The 19955-nt window shown below is 62.8% G+C and overlaps 1 protein-coding gene across 3 annotated transcripts in view; it reads left to right on the top strand.

Moving 5' to 3' along the window:
- Positions 1–14647, top strand: part of RAD18 (RAD18 E3 ubiquitin protein ligase) — a 63433-nt gene extending 48786 nt beyond the window's left edge. For all 3 annotated transcript variants that reach the window (XM_055137061.1, XM_055137060.1, XM_055137062.1), the window contains 3 exons: positions 3280–3457; positions 12700–12762; positions 14187–14647. In XM_055137061.1, the coding sequence (XP_054993036.1) occupies positions 3280–3457; positions 12700–12762; positions 14187–14289 (344 nt within the window). In that variant the 3' untranslated portion in view covers positions 14290–14647. The remainder of the gene's footprint in view (positions 1–3279; positions 3458–12699; positions 12763–14186) is intronic.
- Positions 14648–19955: the final 5308 nt, after the last annotated feature.

Below are 19955 nucleotides of genomic sequence, written 5' to 3'. Positions count from 1 at the left end.
ACCCTTGTCGTAGTGGCCCCATCTCTGTTCTGACTGCCTCCTGCCCCTCCCCCTTTGTGGCAAGCTTCCTGCCGGGCACCAGTCCTCCTGGCCCTTATTTGAAGTTTGATATTTGATTGCTTTCTTTTGTTCCCTGTGCTCTTGATGTAATACTTATGTCATTTTTGCCAAGTGAACATCATGCAGACAGTTTTCCCCGTTTCTAACCCAGAGTTTTCTTGTTTTAGCTGTCATATCGAAGTCTTTTAGCTGGTTGAAGTTCATTTTTATATATGGCATAAGATAAAGGCCCAACACGGCGGGGGGGGGGGAGTTGGTTTGCTTGGTTTTTGCATATAGGTGGTCCACACCAGCTCTGCTTAGAGCTCACTCCTAGCTCAGTGCTCAGGGGACCATATCTGGGGATTGAACCAGGTCAGCCGCTTGCAAGGCAAACACATTACCTGCTCAACTGTCACTCTAGCCTAGTTTGACACCTGGTCAATATTCCCTTCTGTTCCATGAACACAGAATGTCTTTTATTTATTTCTGTCTTTAATTTCAGCAATGTTTTGTAGTTTTCTCTGTTTGCCTCTTTTACCTTCCAGGGCGAGAGTGACAGAACAGGAGGGCATTCGCCTTGCACGTGGCCCACTGGGTTGATCCTCAGTGCCCCTCGAGGTCCCCCGAGCACTGCCAGGAGTGATTCCTGATCAGAGCCAGGGGTAACCCCTGAGCAATGCTGGGTGTGGCCCCGAATCAAACAAAAACGTAAATCTTTTACAAACTTCTTGGTTAGATTTGGTCCTAAGTATTTTATTCTTTCAGCTGTTGTATTAGGGATTTTGCCCCACGTTCTCCTGGTGTCGTTTGTAGGTTGCTACGTGAGTGTAGCCTTCATGGTGTGGGTGAGCAATATAAATGTGTCAGGCAGTTGATTAAATGTGTCCTCAGAATGTAATTTAGCTCCCAAGAAAATGTAGCTTAGTATCTCCCATCAGGAGTACATCTTTGGTTACTCGTTGAATCTGTCTTGAAGATGGATTCCTGATTCTCAGGGTTAAGCATTACCGTGTGTGAGTGTGTGTGTGTGTGTGTGTGTGTGTGTGTGTGTGTGTGTGTGTGTGTGTCACCCTAGCTGTCCCGCTGCTGACTGAGTTTGTGTCCATATATACGTGTCTGCGGGGGCGCTGAGGGTGAGGGATTCGGGCCCTGGTTGGACGGTGGGTTTCGTACACTCGATGCAGCCAGTGAGATTTTGCGTGTTGGTGTTTTTCGTTTGGGGGCCACACCCGGCAGTGCTCAGGCTGACTCCTGGCTCTGTGCTCAGGGCTCATCCTTGGCAGGGCTGGGGGTCTTTATGGGGGGCTGGGGATGAAGTCTGGGCTGGCCATGTGCAAGGCCAGCGCCCCGCCCACCATCCTACCCTCTGGCCCGTGGCCAGTGTGATTTTGCCCTTGAGCAGGAGTTTGGGGGCCGGGGACCGAGTGCCGGAGCTGCCCGGGGTCTCTCCCGCCCAGCTGGGCCCTGGGGCCAGTCCCAGCTCTGGGAACTGCACGTTCCAGACTCTGCAGGCCAGGCCGAGGGGGGGTTCTCAGTGCTCACGGAGGGCGAGCACTGTGGGAGTGGAAGTTTGAGAGTGGGTGCAGAACCGGCGTGGTGGCCGGGGAAGGATAGGCCCTGCTCGGACACTGCCTGGCCAGTGGCCTTCCTGGCGGCGTTGCCGGGACTGGTGGTCTCGGCCTGACCCTGCCTGCAGGAGGAGCACCCGCAGGAGGAGCACTCGCAGGAGGAGCACCCGCAGGGCGGTCTAGGTTGTGGCCAGCGGCTGTCCCCCTCTCCCGGTCACGTCCCAGTGGGTAACGACCAGCAGCCAGACAGTGACCCCGTGGCGCAGGGTCAGCCCTGGGGGCGGGGCTGAGGCCCCCGCCAGCGGCAGATCGTTTCCTAGAGATCCTTCTCAGGCGGCGGGCGTGTTCTCCAGGGTAGCAAAACTGATTATTTCTGGGAAATTCTCGGCTCTGCAGACTTGGGTTTTTTTTTTTTCTCCTTAAGATCTGTTCTAGTTTCATATTGTAATTTTCCCTCTAAATGCCGAGACCCGGGCCGTTCTCGGTAGTGTCCTTTTCTCGCTGTCCCCGGCCCCTTCACCAGCCCTGCCCGCCCGGGCCCGGCCACGGCTGGAGTCAGCGTGAGCCCCGCAGAGCCCTCGGGGACGCTGGCCCTGCATCGCGTCCACCGGGCGCTGGCGGTCACTCTCGCAGGCCCCGGGGCTTGGTCCACACCGAGAGCCCCCCGGGGATGCCAGGGACCCCGCCGCAGGGGACCTGTGCGCCTGGCGGGCACGCGGTGTCTGGTTCGAGTCCTCTCTCCCCGGCAGAGCCGGTGCCAGCTAAGGGGTGTAGAACAGGCCCGCGCTGGCCTCCCGCAAGGACGGCTCTGCTGACCAGAGCTTTGATCCCTGTTCCTTACGCGCCCGTGTCGGTCGGCGTGCTCGGGCCGGGGAAATGTTGAGGAATTGCACTCGGTACGGTTTGGAGGCCTGGAGAAGCTTCGGGCAGCTGCAGACGGGCATCTGCAGACGGGCATCTGCTCCAGGGTCCTGTCCCTGGGGCCGGCAGGACAGCAGCCTCGGGCAGGCAGAACCGCCGGGCTGACGCGTGCCTCCGCCGGCGAGGGCTGGCTCTGAGACACGCGCCCGAGCTGGTGCCTGGCCCGTGGGCGCGGGAGTGAGGCCCCAGCACACAGCAGCTGGGGGAGGGTTGGGGAGGGGGTGCTAGGGTTGCACGAGGCAAAGCTTTTTTAAAAAGTTACAGTATTTGGGGCTGGAGCAATAGCACAGCGGGGAGGGCATTTGCCTTGCATACGGCCGACCCGGGTTCGATTCCCAGCATCCCATATGTTCCCCTGAGCACCGCCAGGGGCAATTCCTGAGTGTAGAGCCAGGAGTGACCCCTGTGCATCACCAGGTGTGACCCTCCCCACCTAAAAGAAAAAAAGTTACAGTATTTTCCTCCTTCCTGGTTTTCAAGGAAACTTTGTTTCTAAATGCCTTAGTCTAGTTGCAGTCCGACTCCCGGTTACCACAGTGTCCCGCCTGGGACCTGTTTCAGAGCAGAGTGCCCCGTTGAGTGCTGGCGAACTGAACCTAGAGAGGTTGTAGATTTTCCTTTTGAACAGGGTCACCCCTCGAGGGCCGGGGTTGCTCCTGCTTGGCTGGAGCCCTACCCCCACCCCCGCGCCGCTGTCAGGCCTCAGGTGCGCCCAGCTGAAGCCCCTTATTCCTCTCTGCCCTCCCAGGACAGGAAGAGAAGAAGATGAGGGCGTCCGGGGGGCCCTTGGCCGCCAGCCGCCTCCCGCGGGCACAGCGGGCGTCCTCGGGGAGCTCGGAGCCCGAGAGGGCCGACGACGACTCTGCCAGCTGCTCCGACCCCCGGGAAGCGTCACCCTCGTCCCCGGAATCAGACTCCTGCAATAGGTGAGACGCAGCCGGGGAGGTGGCGCTTCCATTCCTCCTTCCTGTGCAGGCAAGAGAGGCGGGTCGTGAGCCCTAAACCCCAGCACCCCATCCCACAGTGCAGAACACGGACCCTGCCCGCCTCCCTGATGCGACCCCCACCTCCGCCCCACCCCACCCCCCTCCCCCACGCCTGTGGCCTGCGGGGAGTTGGTGTCCGGAGGGGGTTGAGGGGCATGAGCTCTGAGCTGAGCGTCCCGTGGCCCCCAGGCCCCCACGGTGCGTGTGTTCTGCCCTGTCTGTCCTGCTGAGACTCGTGCCACGCGTGGGTCGGCGAAGCCTTTACTCACCGGCTAATGGGTGGCGGGTGTTGGGGTTGTTTCTAGTTGAATTTGGGCGAGAAAAGGCGTCAGTGAGTTGGCGCGGAGACTTGACGAGCGTCGCTCCAGAGACGTTGTGTGCAATGTGCTCAGCTCGCCACGGAAGGGGATGGCGTTTGCTGCTCGTCCAAAGGCTGAACGGGAAGTGTTAGTGGGCTGGCCCTGAGTTGGACCCCCAGTACGGAGGGGAGACGCACACACGTTGTAAATATTCAATCAAACCTGGGTCAGCTGCGTGCAAGGCAAATGCCCGTCCCGCTGTGCTATCGCTCCTGCCCCGTTGCTTGTTTTTTTAATATCCCGCCTTTCCCCCCTGTCCTCCTATTTTGTAAAAACTTAAGATCTTTCAAAGATCTTTTCTGTTCTTTTGAAATAAAGAACTGGGAACGCAAGCTATAGAGTGGGTGGGACAAAGAATGCATGAGTAGTGGAGCTCTGGCTGGTCAGGACAGCCCCTGGGGCTCAGGGAGAGCCACTGGGCAGGAAGTGTCGGCAGGAAGCAGGAAGAGCCAGCTGGGGGTGGAGTGTTGGCGGGAAGCAGGAAGAGCCGCTGGGCAGGAAGTGGCGGCGGGAAGCAGGAAGAGCCGCTAGGCAGGAAATGTTGGCGGGAAGCAGGAAGAGCCGGCTGGGGAGGAGTGTCGGCGGGAAGCAGGAAGAGCTGCTGGGCAGGAAGTGCTGGCGGGAAGCAGGAAGAGCCACTGGGCAGGAAGTGCTGGCAGGAAGCAGGAAGAGCCGCTGGGCGGGACGTGCTAATAGGAACTGGAGGCATCAGGGGGCTCTGCTCCGGGGTCTGCAACAGTGGGCTTGCGCTGGCTTTGGGAAATTCATTCCTGTATCTCTGAAAAGCTTGTAAGACTCCACCTGTGCGCTGGCTGAGGGGAGCCAGCCGCGGGCCTGTCGTAAGCTCGTGGCTGTCCTTCTCCGGAAGGGCCATCACAGTTTAATTTTCTGTTCAGTAATATTGAAAATTTGGCTCTCTCGACAAACATTTTCTGAAGTGCTTTTCTTCCTTCTGATTCTTAAGGTGTATCACGGAGCATATTTCTCATATTTTGGTCCTGAACTTTGCTACAGAAAGTTGAGCCTGGACCGATACATTCCAGGAAACATTCCTTGAGTTTGGCCTCCGCTGGGCGTGCCCCTGGCAGCCACGCCTTGGAGCTGCCCGAGTCCGGCCCCAGGTGCCAACGGAACCAGCTGCTCTGCCCTTCCCCGCGCAGACCTGACGGTGACAGCCGCAGAAGATGTCCACCGTCTGTCTCGGGGTCTGTTTTGTGTGAGAGCTGTATTCAGGCCGACACGGTCTGGCTGACGACGCAGTCTTGCTTTAAGATCCAAGCCCTATGTCTAATCTAAATACCGAGTGGCGTGAACTGCTCGCCCAGGTCTGAATGAGCACTTCTGAGAATATGAATTGTGACTAATGCTATGCTGATTGCCCCTCGCTAGCCCGAAGACAGATGATACGTTGATAAGAATGTTAGATTTTTGCTCAGTTTCTTGCTAGCGGTTTCCCGGAGTTCAAGAGACCTGTCCAAATTTCTGTAAATTAATTTATTGTTCTTCTTAAGAGGGAGCTTTGTTTCCCCAAGTCCTGGCAAGCCGAGAAAAATGCGCTTTCATCGCGAGCTAAGTTACCAGATGCTTTTGCTCCTGACCCTACAGAAACTCTGTCCTGGGGGGTTAGTAGGCGTTGAGCTTCATTGCTGAAGAACTTTCAGTTCTTTAAGCCTTTTAGTATGTAAACATTAGTTCTCCGGACAGCAGTATTAATCGATCATGTTCGAAGGATCTGTGCTCCTTGGTTCCAGGTGGCAGGGCTGCTCACGGAGGGGGTGCATTGTTTTGAGTCGGGCCTCTGGGATCACAGTCTTTCAACGCCAGGCGATTTCCCAGTTTGGGTGGTGGGTGAGGGCCGTGGAAATGGCCCAGCCCCCACCCGCCTGGAGAAGTCTGCCTGTGCCGGCCAGCGGGTCAGGGGTGCGGCGGGACTCTCGGGGGGGACAGGGGCAAGGATCGTTGTTTTTCGTAGATGTTCAATGTGCAGATTGTAAAAATGGTTACAAAGAGGAGCTGGAGTGATAGCACAGCGGGGAGGGCGTTTGCCTGGCACACGGCCTACCCGGGTTCGATTCCCAGCATCTCAGGTGGTCCCCTGAGCACGTCCAGGAGTAATTTCTGAGTACAGATCCAGGAGTAACCCCTGTGCATCACTGAGTGTGACCCAAAAAGGAAAAAAAAACAAACATGGTTACAAAGAATCACTGCCCATAACCAAAGATGTTTGGGTTCCGAGTGGTTTTCCTGAGGAAGGATGTCCAGCTGTCCGCTGGCCAGAGAAGGAGGTATCTGTGCCCCTCGAGATGGTGAGGGAGGGCCCTGTTTCCTGGGGTCCTGGTCCGGGCGCATGGATGGCGGAGTGGGAGATGGATTACACCCCCCCACCCCCCCGGGGTCACCGAGGCCAGCCCCCTGCCGCTCCTGGCACGAGTGTACAGGGCCGTCCATTTTTACCCTCGCGTTCCACTGACCACAGTCGGGGCTTTCCCGCGGGGGGTGACGGCTCCAGCGAGTGCCCGGCAGCCTGTACCCTGGGCACACTCTGGGCAGTGGGGTGGGGCTGGGCAGGTGCCCGTGGGGGGGTCAGCACCACCCCAGGGCAGCAACGGGCAGTGCTGAGCTGGGCCCCGTTTGCCAGCGTGCCCTGCCCCCCTGCTCTGCCCGGCTCGGTGTGGCCGAGGTCGAAGGTCATCAGTCCCTGCGAGCATCTCTGCAAGTGGCCCCCGACCGGGCGAGGGGAGGTGGCCCGTGTGGGTGGTGCAGGAGGCTGGGCCACTCACTGTGGACAGTCGGGGTTCCACCGCGGACCCCCGAGACCCGGACACTCCTCCCGGGCCCAGGGGAACATCCTCGCTCCATGGTCCCGCGGGCGGAGCCCTGACCGGTGGCACAGGAAGGCCGGCCTGGCACGTGCTGGGGGCGTGGACCAGGATGGCCGGGACTGGCCTGTGCCGCCGGGGCCTCCCACAGACACCCGCCCTGGACGCGCATGACCTCCGACCCTGCGCGGCTGTGGGTGAGGCGCCTCGGGTGCCCGTCAGCAGGGACCCCGGGAAAGGCACCTCCCCAGCTGTGGGGTGGGCTCGTGGGACCCCCAAGCCCTGGCCTCGCCCCTCGCCCCTCGCCCCTGCCCTGGGCCGTGCTCGCTGAGGGTCCAGTTCTGGCCCCCCGGCTGGGCTGCCGCCCCCTCCTGAGCTCTCTGCAGCCCGCCCCTGCCGGGGGTCTCGCCGGGCTGGCGGGGACGCTCGTTCCCTGCGCCCACGCAGGCGCTCCCGGGCGGCAGCTGCCGCCGCGGCCGCTATTGATTTCTGCCCCAGAAGTGGGGCGCCTTGTTCCGTGTCTCGGGGGCCCCCGGGCACGCGGGGTCAGGACTTCAGTTCCTCTGGCCCGGCCCAAGTCGCGGGTTATCAGAGCCCGGTGTCCCCTGCCGTCCGCGCTAGGACACGTCCCACACATCCAGACGTGTACCGGAACACGGCGGTACACGTGTCAGTGGGTCTGAAAGGAACGAGGCGTGGGAGGGTGTTTCTCTCCCGGGCGCCGGAGCCCCTGGCCTGACACTTGGTCCTCCATGCCAGGCTCTGCTCACACCCAGTGGAAGAGGCTTTGATGATGAGCGACAGGCTACGGCCTCTTCTTAACCTTTTTGAGGCTGGTGGCACCTTTCAAAAACGTGCAGGGGGGGATGGTTCATCCCCAGCAACTGGAGACTGATCCGGGAGAAGTCGGGGGCTGGCTGCGGAGAGAAGAGACAGATGCCCGTGAAACCCGTGTCTCGCCTGCTGGGGGCGCCTCGGCCGCAGGAGCAGACGCCTCGTCCTTCCCCTGGGGAGCCAGAGGCCCCCTCCCCGCGGAGCGCGTCTGGTGGGGGGGCCCTGATTACCCCGCGTTGGCACCGCGTGCTGATGGATGTGTCCTTCGGTGTCTCTGCACACATACTAAATAACCCGTCCCCGATCCGCGGCACGGCAGTGAAACATTTTGATAGTCACAGAAGACCGTAAACGCGGAGAACACCATCTACCGCCCGGCCGCGGTGTCCAGGCGGTGAAGTGCTGTGTCACCGTTTGAAAAGCAGTCAGACGAAGGCTCTTCCCCGCTAAGGCGGGGAGATTTCCTGGGTACTTTTCAGCCGGGGCACCCGCACGCTGCCCACCTGGGGTCCATCCCCGCCACCCCGTCTGGTGCCCTGAGCCCTTTCAGGAGTGACCCCAGGGTGCGGAGCCGGGAGTCAGTCCCGAGCACCCCGGGGTGCGGCCCCAAGCCCAGACACTCAGAGAAGCACACACAGGCGTGCCCTTTCTGTCCCGAGTCGGGTGGGGTCGCCCTCCCATCTGTTTGGCGTTTGCATAACGGGCCACTCAAAGCATGAACAGTACAGGGGCTGGAGCGATAGCACAGCGGGTAGGGCGTTTGCCTTGCACGCGGCCGACCCGGGTTCAAATCCCGGCATCCCATATGGTCCCCTGAGCACGGCCAGGGGTGATTCCTGAGTGCAGAGCCAGGAGTAACCCCTGTGCATCGCCAGGTGTGACCCAAAAAGCAAAAAACAAAAAAGCATGAACAGTACACTGGGATGATGTGTTAGCAGCCGGGTGACAGAGAAGTCCAGACAGCTCAGAGGATGACTTTTTTCTTCTCCTGGGCTTGGGGCTGCACCCGGCAGTGCTCAGGAGTCACTCCTGGGTGTGCTCAGGGGAACGTACAGTGTCAGGGATCGAACTGGAATTGGCAGGTGAGCCTGACCTGCTGTGCGGTCTCTGGCCCCAGGAGATGCATCTTTATTTTGAACTGTGTGAGCTTATTATTAACCTATTCTGTCTGCATTAAGGATTGAGGCCTTCAGCATCGTGATAAACTGGATAATGAAATTCAGTGATGCAGAAGAGGGTCAGGCAGTTACTTTATTTCTGGTCAAACAAAGGAAGCAATTGCAGAGTAAACCGAACTGTAACCTAAAGCTGTGAGGAAATCCTAACTGGAATTCAGGCATTGCTTTATAGTGTAGCACTGTAGCACTGTCGTCCCATTATTCATTGATTTGCTCGAGCAGGCACCAGTAACGTCTCCATTGTGAGACTTGTTGCTTTATACTAAAGAAAAATATTCATAATTGCTTTGGGAAAGTTGAGATTACATTTTTATTTCTTAACTGTTCAAGAATGTGACATTTACTGCATTTAATATCAGATACATTTTTTGACTAATATTTTCAGCTTTTTTTTTTTTTTTTTAAGAATTTTAAAACATCTCCCAAACCCAAATGCCTCACCTTGTTTTGGGTAGCGAATCTTGATTGTCAAGAGTTTCTGTGGAATTAACGATGCAGTAGTTAGTTCTCTTGTGTCTTTTGCATTTTCCAGAGAGATCTCTTTGGGTGTTCCTGAGGTCCAGAGCCCCCCGAAGGAACGGGCCTGGCCCTGGGGGACACTGTCCCTTCTCTGAAGACGCTCCCCACTATGGGCGAGTGCCTCCCCGAGCCCAGGGCAGGGGGCCCTGATGGCCGGGCTCCCTTCCCTGCTCCATGCAGCGGCTGGACGGGGTCTGCCTGCGGCCTCCCCGGGGGCTGCCGAACCCGCAGGAAGCTCCTGCCTAGGAGGAGTTTGGGGAGCGCGACACGAGCGTGGGGACGGGGCGTATCTTGTGCGTGGAGCAGCGCTCGGGGGCGCGGGGTGGTCCGGATCTCCTTCAGCTTGGCTCGTCACTGGGTCCGGGGCAGCTTTCGGGGGCCGGGGGGCTCTGCTGCTCTCAGCCTGCCCGTGCGTCTGTGCCTGGCACTGACGGGCTCGCGGCCTGTTGCTCCCTGATGGGGGGGCGGCAGCTCAGGTCTCGTCCCTGCGGTGGGAGCAGCACGCGCCTTGCTGGGCGGCGTGTCGAACCCTCCGTGCTCCCGTGGGCCCGAGCGAGCGTGGCTCCGGGCCGCTGGGCTGCGTCACCGCGAGATGGATTTTTGCACCTCGGATGTTTACTCTTCTGGCTCGCCAGCCAGCGGCGGGAACGGTTGGCAGATGCGCTCTGCAGCGCAGGCGGGGGCGGGCCCGGCACCACACACGCTCCCCGTCCTCCCCAGGTCAGCGTGTTTGCCGTGAGCGACGCTCTCAGCCGTGCCCAGACGCCCCGCAGTCCGAGAGGCGGGAGTGGGGGGGGAAGCAGGCCCAGATGAAAGACAAGTTCCGCTTGTCAGGGGCCTCCAGTCCGCTGGGTTTCTAGGGCAGGTGTTTACCTCCGTCCCGCGCCTCGGTACCCCGTGTCCCTGCCACGCCGGGTAGATAACGGGTTCTGCTGAGTTTGCACCCGGTGCCGTGGAAACCGAGGGTGCCAGAGGCCGGGGCAGCCCTCGGCGGCCGGGCCCAGGTCAGTGCTGCGGACGCCTGTTTATCGGCACTGGCTGCACGGGACGCTGCGTCCGGGCCCTCGCGTGCCGGAACCTCCCGGGACTCAGGACTCGGAAAGATCGAGGCTCCTGCCCTTGGTTTCCCCCAAAGGCCAGACCCCTTTCCTTCGTCCCACACTAAAATGTGGGAGATTTTCCCGCCGGGTAGGGTGGACACAGCTGGGGGCACCCGCATGCAGCCCCCTCACCCCCGACTCTGCGTCCCCGAGACAGGGTCTATGGAGAACACAGACTGAAAGGTGTGGCCTTGCCGCAGCCAGACCAGGCTCCGTCCCGCACCCCGTGTGGCCCGAGCAGAGCCGGGAGGAGCCCCGAGCACCCTGGGTGCGGCCCCGAAACAGGAAGCACGTTTGTGGCTCCTCAGGAAAATGAAAGCAGTGTCTGAGAGACGTGTCTGTGAAAAAAATCCCCGGAATGTTCGGGCCAGAGGGAGGGACGGGTTAAGGTGTTGGCCCGGCCCGGGGCACCCGGACTCACTCCCTGGCACCACATACGGTCCCCCGGGCACCACGGATACGACCTAAACTCTGGGAAAACAAAATGGAAAGGTATTGGGGGCAGGTAGTACAGTGGTTAGGGCGCCTGCCTGGCAGGGCCCAGCCGAGTGTGATTTGGCACCACGTAACCCCCAGCAATTCGGGGGCCCCCCCGCAGGGCCCGCGGCGTCTCCCCCTCAGATGCGGGCACCCCGGCCCCAGGCTGAGAGTCCCCAGTGGGTGCCAGGCCCCCGACTGAGCCCCACTTGGGAGGCACCCCGGGAGAGGTAGGGGGGCAGCAGAGGGGGCGGCACGGGAGGCGCAGGCGAAGAGAAGTAGCGGGACGGGGCCCAGGAACGCCCCCAGCCCCCGCCCGGCTGCCTGGGCCCCCTCTCCTGTCCCCCCTGGGGGCCTGACCCTATCTGCCCCCCCCCGCGGGTTGCCATGGCAACTCTGAGCGTCCTGGGATGGGTGGTGGCAGGACTGGGTGTGCTGAAGCGTCCCGGCCCCTGTGCTCCCCCTGGTGGTCGCAGAGGGCGCCCCGCAGGAGGCTCTGCGTGGAGGCCATGTGTGCCCGGCCGCGCTGACCGCGCTGGCCCCCTGCACGGCCCCTGACCGTGCGCCTTGTCTCAGTGGGAGCTTCCCCCATGCGCAGCCGAGCAGCATCGGGAACGCCACAGGGTGGTCTTCCCCGGGGTGCCCCCTCGCCCGTCTCGGGGCGACCTCCAGAGTGCAGGGTTCGAACACCCCCCCGCCCTGGGGACTGGTCACGGGCACGTGCCACCCACCGACTCCAGCAGCTCCTTACAGCCTGTCCCGGGGTCCGAACCCAGAGAGAGCAGCAGGGTGGCAGGGTGGACTTGTGTGTGTGTGTGTGTGTGTGTGTGTGTGTGTGTGTTGGGGGGAGCTCGTGTGTGTGCATGTGGGGGGGTCATGTGTGTGAGCGTGCGTTCATGTGTGTGTGCATGCGTGTATGTATGTACGTGTGTGCTCGTGTGTGTTTGTGTGTGTGCCTCTGCCGTCAGTGCCCCCCGGGGCGCCTAGCAGATGCCTCAGGTCGCCCCGGGATGCACTGCACACGCTTTCCTGGGGTCCGTTCTGCCCGTCTGTGCCAGGGCGTCTTCATCCCCATCCGTCCTCGGACACTCGGCGCTTCCGGGCTTGGGCCGTGGTGAGCAGCGCTGCCCCGGCAGAGTCTCGCTCACGCGCAGAATGTAGAGAAACAGGAGGAGCCGGAGAGAGGGGGCAGCGAGCAGGGCACAGGCTCGAGCCCCGACGCCTCCGATGGCCCCGAGTCCCCCCAGGGGTGATCCCCGAGCACCCCCGGTGTGGCCTCGAAACAAAAGCCAAGGTAGCAAGGGCGTAGCAAGGCAGAGCTGGGCTGACCAGAGGGGGCCCCGGGACAGTGGGGGGGTGGGGAGGGGACGGAGCGTCGTGGGCGTGAAACCGGACTCAGGCTCATCCTGCCGTACTTCACTTGTTCCAGAGGGACAAAAGGCCGTGTTGGGACCCGGTCTCTGGGCTCTCGTTTCCGCAGTGAGGCCGCGAGAACAGTTCTGATCTGCCGTTGCCATGGGGAGCTGCAGAGGCGCGTTCCACCCGGACGCGGGTTTTATGTCGAGGGCTTTGCTGGAGGCGTGAGTGATGTTCCTCTCCGCTTGCCGGGCCTGGTCCCTCCCTGGCCGCCGCACTGGAAGGGGCGCACGGTCAGCAGCCGGGAAGGCGCTCAGGAGTTGGACTCACGCGCCCGTCGGAACTGCCGAGTCGAGCAGACAAAAAGGCTCACCTGGGAGTGTCCTGGCGCCACCTCACCGCCGGTTCCTCCTCCCCGAACCCCCCCTTCCCGTGCCACCCCCCGTGCCTCCCGTCTTCGCCGTTCATCCCCGACGCTCCCGCGCGTTCCCAGACACGGGCCCTTCCCGGCGGGTGCTGACGGGCCTGTTTGCCTTCCAGCTCCAGCTCGGACATCATCAGGGACCTTCTGGAGCAGGAGGAGGCCTGGGAGGCGGCGCACAGGTGAGTCTGCGCCGCGGGGGCGTCTCTGGGTCCTGCTTGACCCAGGAAATTGGGATTCGGGCTCCCGGCGTGGCCGCCAGCGTCTGTCTGGAGCTCCTCCCTGCAGACAGAACGTTCCAGGGGGCACTTGATGGCCGGCCCGCTCGGGGCCACGCCGGCAGGCACAGAGGCTGCCGGGTCTCAGGAACCTTCTCGCCTGTTCCTGGGTGTTCCGCCCAAGACGGGTTTGCTGTGTGTGACTCAGAGGCTGAGTCCACTGGGCCCGTGTCGCTCCGCTGCGGCAGGCAGACAGACGTCCCGGGAGGTGCCGTTCCCGCACCCGGCCGTGGCCCCCGTCTGACACCCGCCTTCCTGGCCACACTCAGGAGGCCCAGAGTCGCCTCCCAGCTCCCCTGCCCCGGTCGGTCTCCCCTTCACAAGGGGTTGGGAGTCGGCTTGGCTCGTGGCTCTGCTGTTGGCCGCGGCGGCTTCTCCCGCGTGGAGAGGGGACGGGAGCCCTTCTCGGCGGGCGTCCTCACCTCCCGAGACCCGCGTGACGGCCGGTGGCTCTGGCCACTGCCCTGGCGTGGAGGGTCTGCCCGGGTCTGAGTCCTGCCCCTGGCGTGGAGGGTCTCTGCCCGGGGCCGAGTCCTCCTGCCTCCCTCCCCGTGGGGAACTTTGGCCCTGGACTTAGAAAGCCCGTGACGCCCTCTCAGCTGTTCCACCCACTGGGCTTCCCACATTCTCGCATCTCTTCTGCCTTAACAGTCGTGGGGCCCGACTGTTCTCGGGCTGGGGTGCTCCTCGTTTGCTCCCACCTGCCTTGCAGCCTTCTCTGCCCAAGAGGTGTCCCCCCACGTCCTTGGGTGTCTCCGCACCTGAGGTGTCCCCCCACGTCCTGCTCGTTGCTGCCGCCGGGGCCGGGGGCCCTCAGGGGCCTGTTTTCTAGCAGCCCCATCGTGGGGGCCGGGGTGGGCTTCCTCAGCACCCCAACCCCACAGGAGCCAGTGAGCCTTCTGCTTCCGGGGCGGGGGGCTGACCACCCCCTCCCCAAGGCAGTGCGTCGGCTCCTTCCCCCGCACGAGCCTGCCAGAGAAGGTTCCGGAGGCCTTTCTCTCTTGGCAGGGCTCGCTTTGCTTTGGAATTTGGGGTCTTGGTCGCCTTGTAGCTCCGGGGGGGCTCGGAAAAGGGGCTGGGAAGGGTCACGCTTTGGGGGGCTTTCCAGCCCCGACTGCTGTGAGGTTGGGAGCCGCTTCCCGCGTGCTTGGGGAAGCCGGGAGCAGCCGGATTCTGACAGAAGAGCCTCCAGCCTGGCTCTCCCCTTGCTCAGAGGCCGGGAGGGACAGCCGCGTGGCACCGTCGGGGTCAGCGGACGGGCCTGGGCAGGGGACAGGCCGGGCCGCTGGTCCTGAGTCGCCACTGCCTGTCTGTTTCTGTGTTCTCAGGAATGAAGTGCCGGACACAGAGTGGGCCCCGAGACACGCCCGCCGTGCCAGGGCCGCCGACGGGGCCGAGACGGAGCCCAGGAATAAGCGGAACAGGAACTAGCCCGGCCCGGCCCCTTGGGTCTGGCCGGCCCTGGACTTTACCCTCAGACGGCCCTGAAGATGCCCGACTCCGAGCGTCCCGGGAGAGTCCTGCCGCGTCCCCCGCCGCCCTCACTCGCGCCCGCCCAGTGGGCAGTGCATGCCGGGGTCGGAGGTGCCCACCCTTCTCCTCTGCCCCGGAGAGACCAGCCTCGGGCCTCTCCCGGTCCCCGCGGGCCCCCGGCCCGGGACAGTCGCAGGCAGGAGCAGTGTGGGGAGGCGCCACTGCTCTGAGTCTCTGCTCTTGGGTCACTTAACTCTCTCGCCTCCCGAGTCCCCGCTGTTCCGCAGGAAGCGCAATAAACGGCTTTTGTAAATGAGTAGCCGGTGGGTCTCGGCCCAGCCCCGCACCCCTCCCGCACCGCCGCCAGGACACAGCGTGCGTCACTGGCCGACGGGTGTCGGCTGAGGCGTGTGCAGTGTCCCCGCTGCCTGCCAGCGTCCTGCCGCGCTCTGGCCTCCCGCGGCCTGTCCCCGTCCCCTCCCGGCTCCCGGCAGGCGCCCCGCTGCGTCGAGGGCCGACAGTGACCCCCCCACCTCCGAGAATGCGTCGCTGATGGCGCTGGTGGCCTGCCTCGGGGTGTCTGCGTGATGCGGGGAGTCTCGTTATGGCCCTGACGTCGGCGCTTTCACGCTTAAGCGGCCGTTTGTTTCCTCCCTGAGCCCCCCAGCTGCCGCCGGTTATGTAAGCGTCTGTCACCAGCGTCTTGTCGGCCGGAAATCCTGAGCGACGCCTGGGGACGGAGCAGACGCGCTCGCCGGCCCCCGGTGTGGTCTGACGGGGACGAGGCGAGCGCCTCACGCGTCCCCGACGTGCCCCCGTCACCGCTAGAGCGGCTCGTGTCCTCGGAGCCGCGAAACCACCATCGGCGACTCTGGAAGTGATTGCCGGGCGGCCCTGCAGAGGGGGTCGGGGCCGGGCACAGAGGGCAGCGCCACCGCCTGACGCCACAGCCACGGGGCGCCCAGACACAGCAACGACACAAAGCGGAGAGTCTCGCTGGAAACAGAAATTAACTTCTGGGCCGCACTCACGGGTGTGCAGGGCTTACTCCTGGCTCTGTGCTCGGGATTCACGTCCGGGCTGATGCCGGGGATCGAGCCTGGGCCGCTGCATGCCGGGCCGACGCCCTCCCCGCGGTCCTGTCGCTCCGGCCGGGTGCTGTGCGCGCTAGATCCTGTGCCCTCCCGCGCGTTCTAGTTTCAATAGAACGTTCCCCTTGGCTGAGACTCCCGGGAGTGGCCTTGGCGGGACTTGAGCTCTCAATAGAATATTTAGGCCGGTGGTCTGGAGAGAGCAGGGGGGCCCTGGCGGGAGTTGGCTCTCTCTGAGCGAGGCCCAGGAAGAAAGACGGAGCCTCGGGTGGGAATTGCACCGTGGCAGAAGCTTCCGTCCGCTGCTGCTCCAGCCCAGCAGGGACCGTGCCCAGCAGCTGGAGACAGACGCAGACCAGGCGGGCCGGGGTGCCGGTTTGGGTGTCCGAAAGGGACCTTCCCCCTGAGGCCAGTTTCGGACGAGGCTTGCAGCTGTGTTCTGCTGGCCGTGGGTCCGGCTGCTCTGGGTGCCGGATGAGGAGCTGGCAGAGCTGATGCCCCTGAGGCCGCCCTGGGGCGCCAGCAGGCAGGGGACTGGCCACCCTGGCCACCCCCGTGTCACCACTGCAGAGCCCTGTGAACCCCCCCACCCCAACTCCCAGGGGGGCTGAGCAGGTCCCTCCACGCAAGCCTGGAGGGGCCCCTGCGTGACCTTCCCCGTCTGTCCGGCCTGCACTGCCCAGCCTGTCCCTCCCTCTGGCCGCTCAGCCCCGGGAGCCTGGAGATGTCCGGCCGCTCGGAGGACTCTGCTCCGGCCAGCCACCCCCGGCCTCCAGCTCTGTCTGCCCGTCTCATCTCTCCGAGGGCCCTGCACTGCCGGTGCCAGGCCGCCCCCGGGGCCAGGGAAGAGCCGCTGGCCTCCTGGCCCGTGTCTCGGGCTCTCGCTGGCCGAGTCCACAGCCCGTGTCTCGGGCCCCTCCCTCAGCTGCCCGGGGTCCAGTGTCCTAGTTCAGCTTTTTGGCGTATTATGTTTTGCACGTTTGTTTTGTTGCTTTGGGGCCTTATAGGGAGATGCTCGGGGTCACTCCTGACTTAGCACTTAGGGGTCACTCCTGGTGAGGCTCAGGGGACAGCATGGGATGACAGGGCGCGGACCAGGTGGGCCTGTGTGAGGCAAACACCCCACCCACCGCCGCCCTGTCCCTTCAGCCCCTTTTGCATGCTTTTAAAAAGCCCCTTTCCACCAGCAGAGAAAGTCAAGTTGATCCCTCCTGACCGGCCAGGATGCGAGGGCTGGAGATCGCCTTATTCAAACCGCACAGTAGGGGCTGGAGCGATAGCACAGCGGGGAGGGCGTTTGCCTTGCACGCGGCCGACCCGGGTTCAAATCCCAGCATCCCATATGGTCCCCTGAGCACCGCCAGGAGTAATTCCTGAGTGCAGAGTCAGGAGTAACCCCTGTGCATCGCCAGGTGTGACCCAAAAAGCAAAAAAAAATAAAAATAAACCGCACAGTAAACCTCAGCGGCTCCCAGCACGGGGGGCTTGGTAAGTAAGTCGGGTCCTGAGGTTCGAGCTGTTTGAAGGGCTTGGGAGGACGCAGGCGTGGCAGTAGGTAAGTACTGAGAATAAACGAGAGTGTGTGGGGCTCTCTGGCGGGATCCCGCTTCTTTCAAATGTCCTTTGCTGCATGTTGACGGAGACAGTGTCCCCCGGGGCCACCTCTGACGTGGCGCTTGGGCTAGTTTTCATTCTCCGTCCCGAGTCGAGAGGGTGCTATCCGGGCTGTGCCGCGGGCACCAGGCGAGCGGGCAGCAGCGACAGTCTCGAGGCCTTGGTGAGGCCACTGGGCCAAGCGTCCAGGCTCCGGGCTCGGCCAACCGGAGCCTTTCCTCTGGGCCTCAGTGTCCCGCCAGGAAGCCCGGGAGCGGGTGGGCGCTTTGCGGGCCGTGCCAGCGACCCCCGGTGCCCCGTGCCTCGGAGGAGGGGTTGGGCCCGACATGGCACTAGCAGGCACTGCCTCCTGCCTCCATCCCAACCTGGCCCCGGGCTCCGCCCTGCCCACTTCCTTCCCAGCCTCATCGCCTGCCCGCCCGGTGGGAAGCCGGCCCGTCCCGCCCACACGCCTCCCAGCTCGTATCTGAGGCCTGGAGTGGGGCGGTAGATGGGAGCTCATCACCCAGGACACGGCTCTCCCTGGCCCTCTGCCCGGTGGTCCCGGGGCGAGGAAACCGAGGCGAGACCCAGGGCGTTCCAGCTGGAGAGTGTGTTCTTTGGACGGAGGTATCGCTGAGCTGCCAAGAGCGTCGCCGCTGGCCTGTCCACTCTGCCGAGCATCGAGCTTCTTCATTTTCCCAGGGCCGTTCACTGGTGTGGAGACGGTCTGAACCTTAGGGTTTGTTTGACTCGAATTCCTGCAGCTTTGGGGGAGGGGAGTTGTTTGGGGTTTTGCTTGTTTGGGGGGCGCACCTGGCAGTGTTTAGGGGGCTTCTCCCAGCTGAGGGCTCTCCCGGCAGTGCTCCGGGGTCCTGCAGTTGCTGGCGTGGGACTCGGGCCTTCTGCCCGTGGCACATGTGCTCGGCCCTTTGGGCAGCTCTCCAGACCCCCGTTCCTGTTGTCTGAACCACCACGTTGGGGGAAACCATCTTTTCCCCTAGGATCTGGTGGTCCAACTTGGCCCCGGAGGTGAGAGCCAGCGAGAGATGTTTCAGTTCAGACAAGAAGTTCTGCTTCCGGGGCTGGAGCGATAGCACAGCGGGGAGGGCATTTGCCTTGCACGCGGCCGACCCGGGTTCGATTCCCAGCATCCCATATGGTCCCCTGAGCACCGCCAGGGGTAATTCCTGAGTGCAGAGCCAGGAATAACCCCAGTGCATCTCGGGATGTGACCCAAAAAACAAGCAAACAAAAAGTTCTGCTTCCGCCATGCCCGAGTGGACAGTGGGCAGCAGAGCAGGCGAAGGGGAGGTCGGGGCAGAGACCGTGGGGGCCGATGCCCCCCACCACCACCGAACTTGCACGTCCCCGACCCTCGGGCCCGGGCCAGTGTTATGTCCCGGGTAGGGAGTTTCACTCGCGCATTGACCAGACCAGACGCGAGGATCCAAGTGCAAGGCTTGAGCTAGGGTCCGAGTCTCATGCAACGCAGTGGAGTCTTGACAAAGGACCCGACTCCAGTTCCGAGCAGTTTATACAGGGTTTGGTTACATAGCAGCATTTTCCCAGGAACTGACACTATGTTTCCAATTCTGGTCTCTAGTCCAGTGACTCCAGGAACTGATACTATGTTTCCAATTCCTGGTCCCGGTCCTGTCCTGTGACTCACCTCCAAGGTCCGCCTCCACCTGGCTGGGCACCGCTGCCCAGGCCCCCTACCCGGACAGGCTGTTGCCACGGGTCGGTTTACCTGCCCAGGGTGATATATTTTCTGGGAAGTCGGGACTTTCTGATGGGGGCACCGAGACTTGGGCCTGCTGCGTTTCAGTCTCAGAGTAGAGCGTGTCCTGGCTCCCGCCAGCCTCACAAGCACGGCGAAAGCTTTTCCTTGCCGGCTTTTTCCGTCGGCCTCGGCTTCCTGGCAGCGCGGTCTGGGGCCCGCTGCCCTTCGAGGTGCTTCATTTTGCAGATGAAGACACTGAGGTGCAAAGCTCGGCAGCCGCGTCCCCGGGGCCGCGTGGGATCTGAGCCTCAGCATGGAAGAGGGCGCAGAGCCGGCCCTCCCTGCTGACCGGAGGTGGGCGAGGGCCCGGCCGGGCTCTGCTCTCCCGCCAGCTGCCTCCCGGCCGCTCCCGAGCAGCTGCTGCCGAGAGGGGGTCTCTGTTCCCTCCCCGCGCTCGCTGGGCTGTGCTGGCCGCCGGCCCGGGCACGCGCCTGCACTCTGCAGTTCCCCGTGGCCCGGGGCCTTCCTCCCCCCGTCTGGGACCGTCTAAACTGCAGCGGGAGCGGGCGCTGGAGGGAATCCGCTCTCCTCCTTAATTGAATGGGGTCGAGTCCAAGCACTCGGGCTCTGAGTCACGGCCGCTGAGCACCACAGGACTCGGGCCCGTCTGCCACCAAGTATCAGAAGAACCTTCCTCCTTCCTGGCTCTCGGCTTTGTCCTTAAGCTTGTGCAGAGCAGGGGTGATAATGCATGGCCTCGGGGCTCGGTCACTGTGGTTTGGTTTCGGGGTCCTACCCAGGGTGCTCAGGGCTGACTCCCGGCTCTGTGCTCAGGGCTGACTCCCGGCTCTGTGCTCAGGGCTCACTTCTGGCTCTGTGCTCAGGACTCACTCCCAGCTCTGTGCTCAGGGCTCACTCCTGGCTCTGTGCTCAGGGCTCACTCCCAGCTCTGTGCTCAGGCTGACTCCCAGCTCTGTGCTCAGGGCTCACTCCCGGCTCTGTGCTTGGGGCTTACTCCAGGCTCTGTGCTCGGGGCTGACTCCTGGCTCTGTGCTCAGGGCTGACTCCCAGCTCTGTGCAGGAGTTTAGATAAACACAAGCTTCTAGTACGGCCAGTCCGTGTCTCGCTTTTCTCCCTGAGATCGTGTTCATGAAACCCGTTTTCCCAGACGTGGCCACACCCTCCTCAGCCTCCGTAAGCATCTCGGGCCCTG

Source organism: Sorex araneus, chromosome 4 (assembly GCF_027595985.1).
Source record: "Sorex araneus isolate mSorAra2 chromosome 4, mSorAra2.pri, whole genome shotgun sequence".
In the NCBI taxonomy this organism is placed as follows: domain Eukaryota; kingdom Metazoa; phylum Chordata; class Mammalia; order Eulipotyphla; family Soricidae; genus Sorex; species Sorex araneus.
This window is presented reverse-complemented; position numbering and strand designations above follow the sequence as displayed.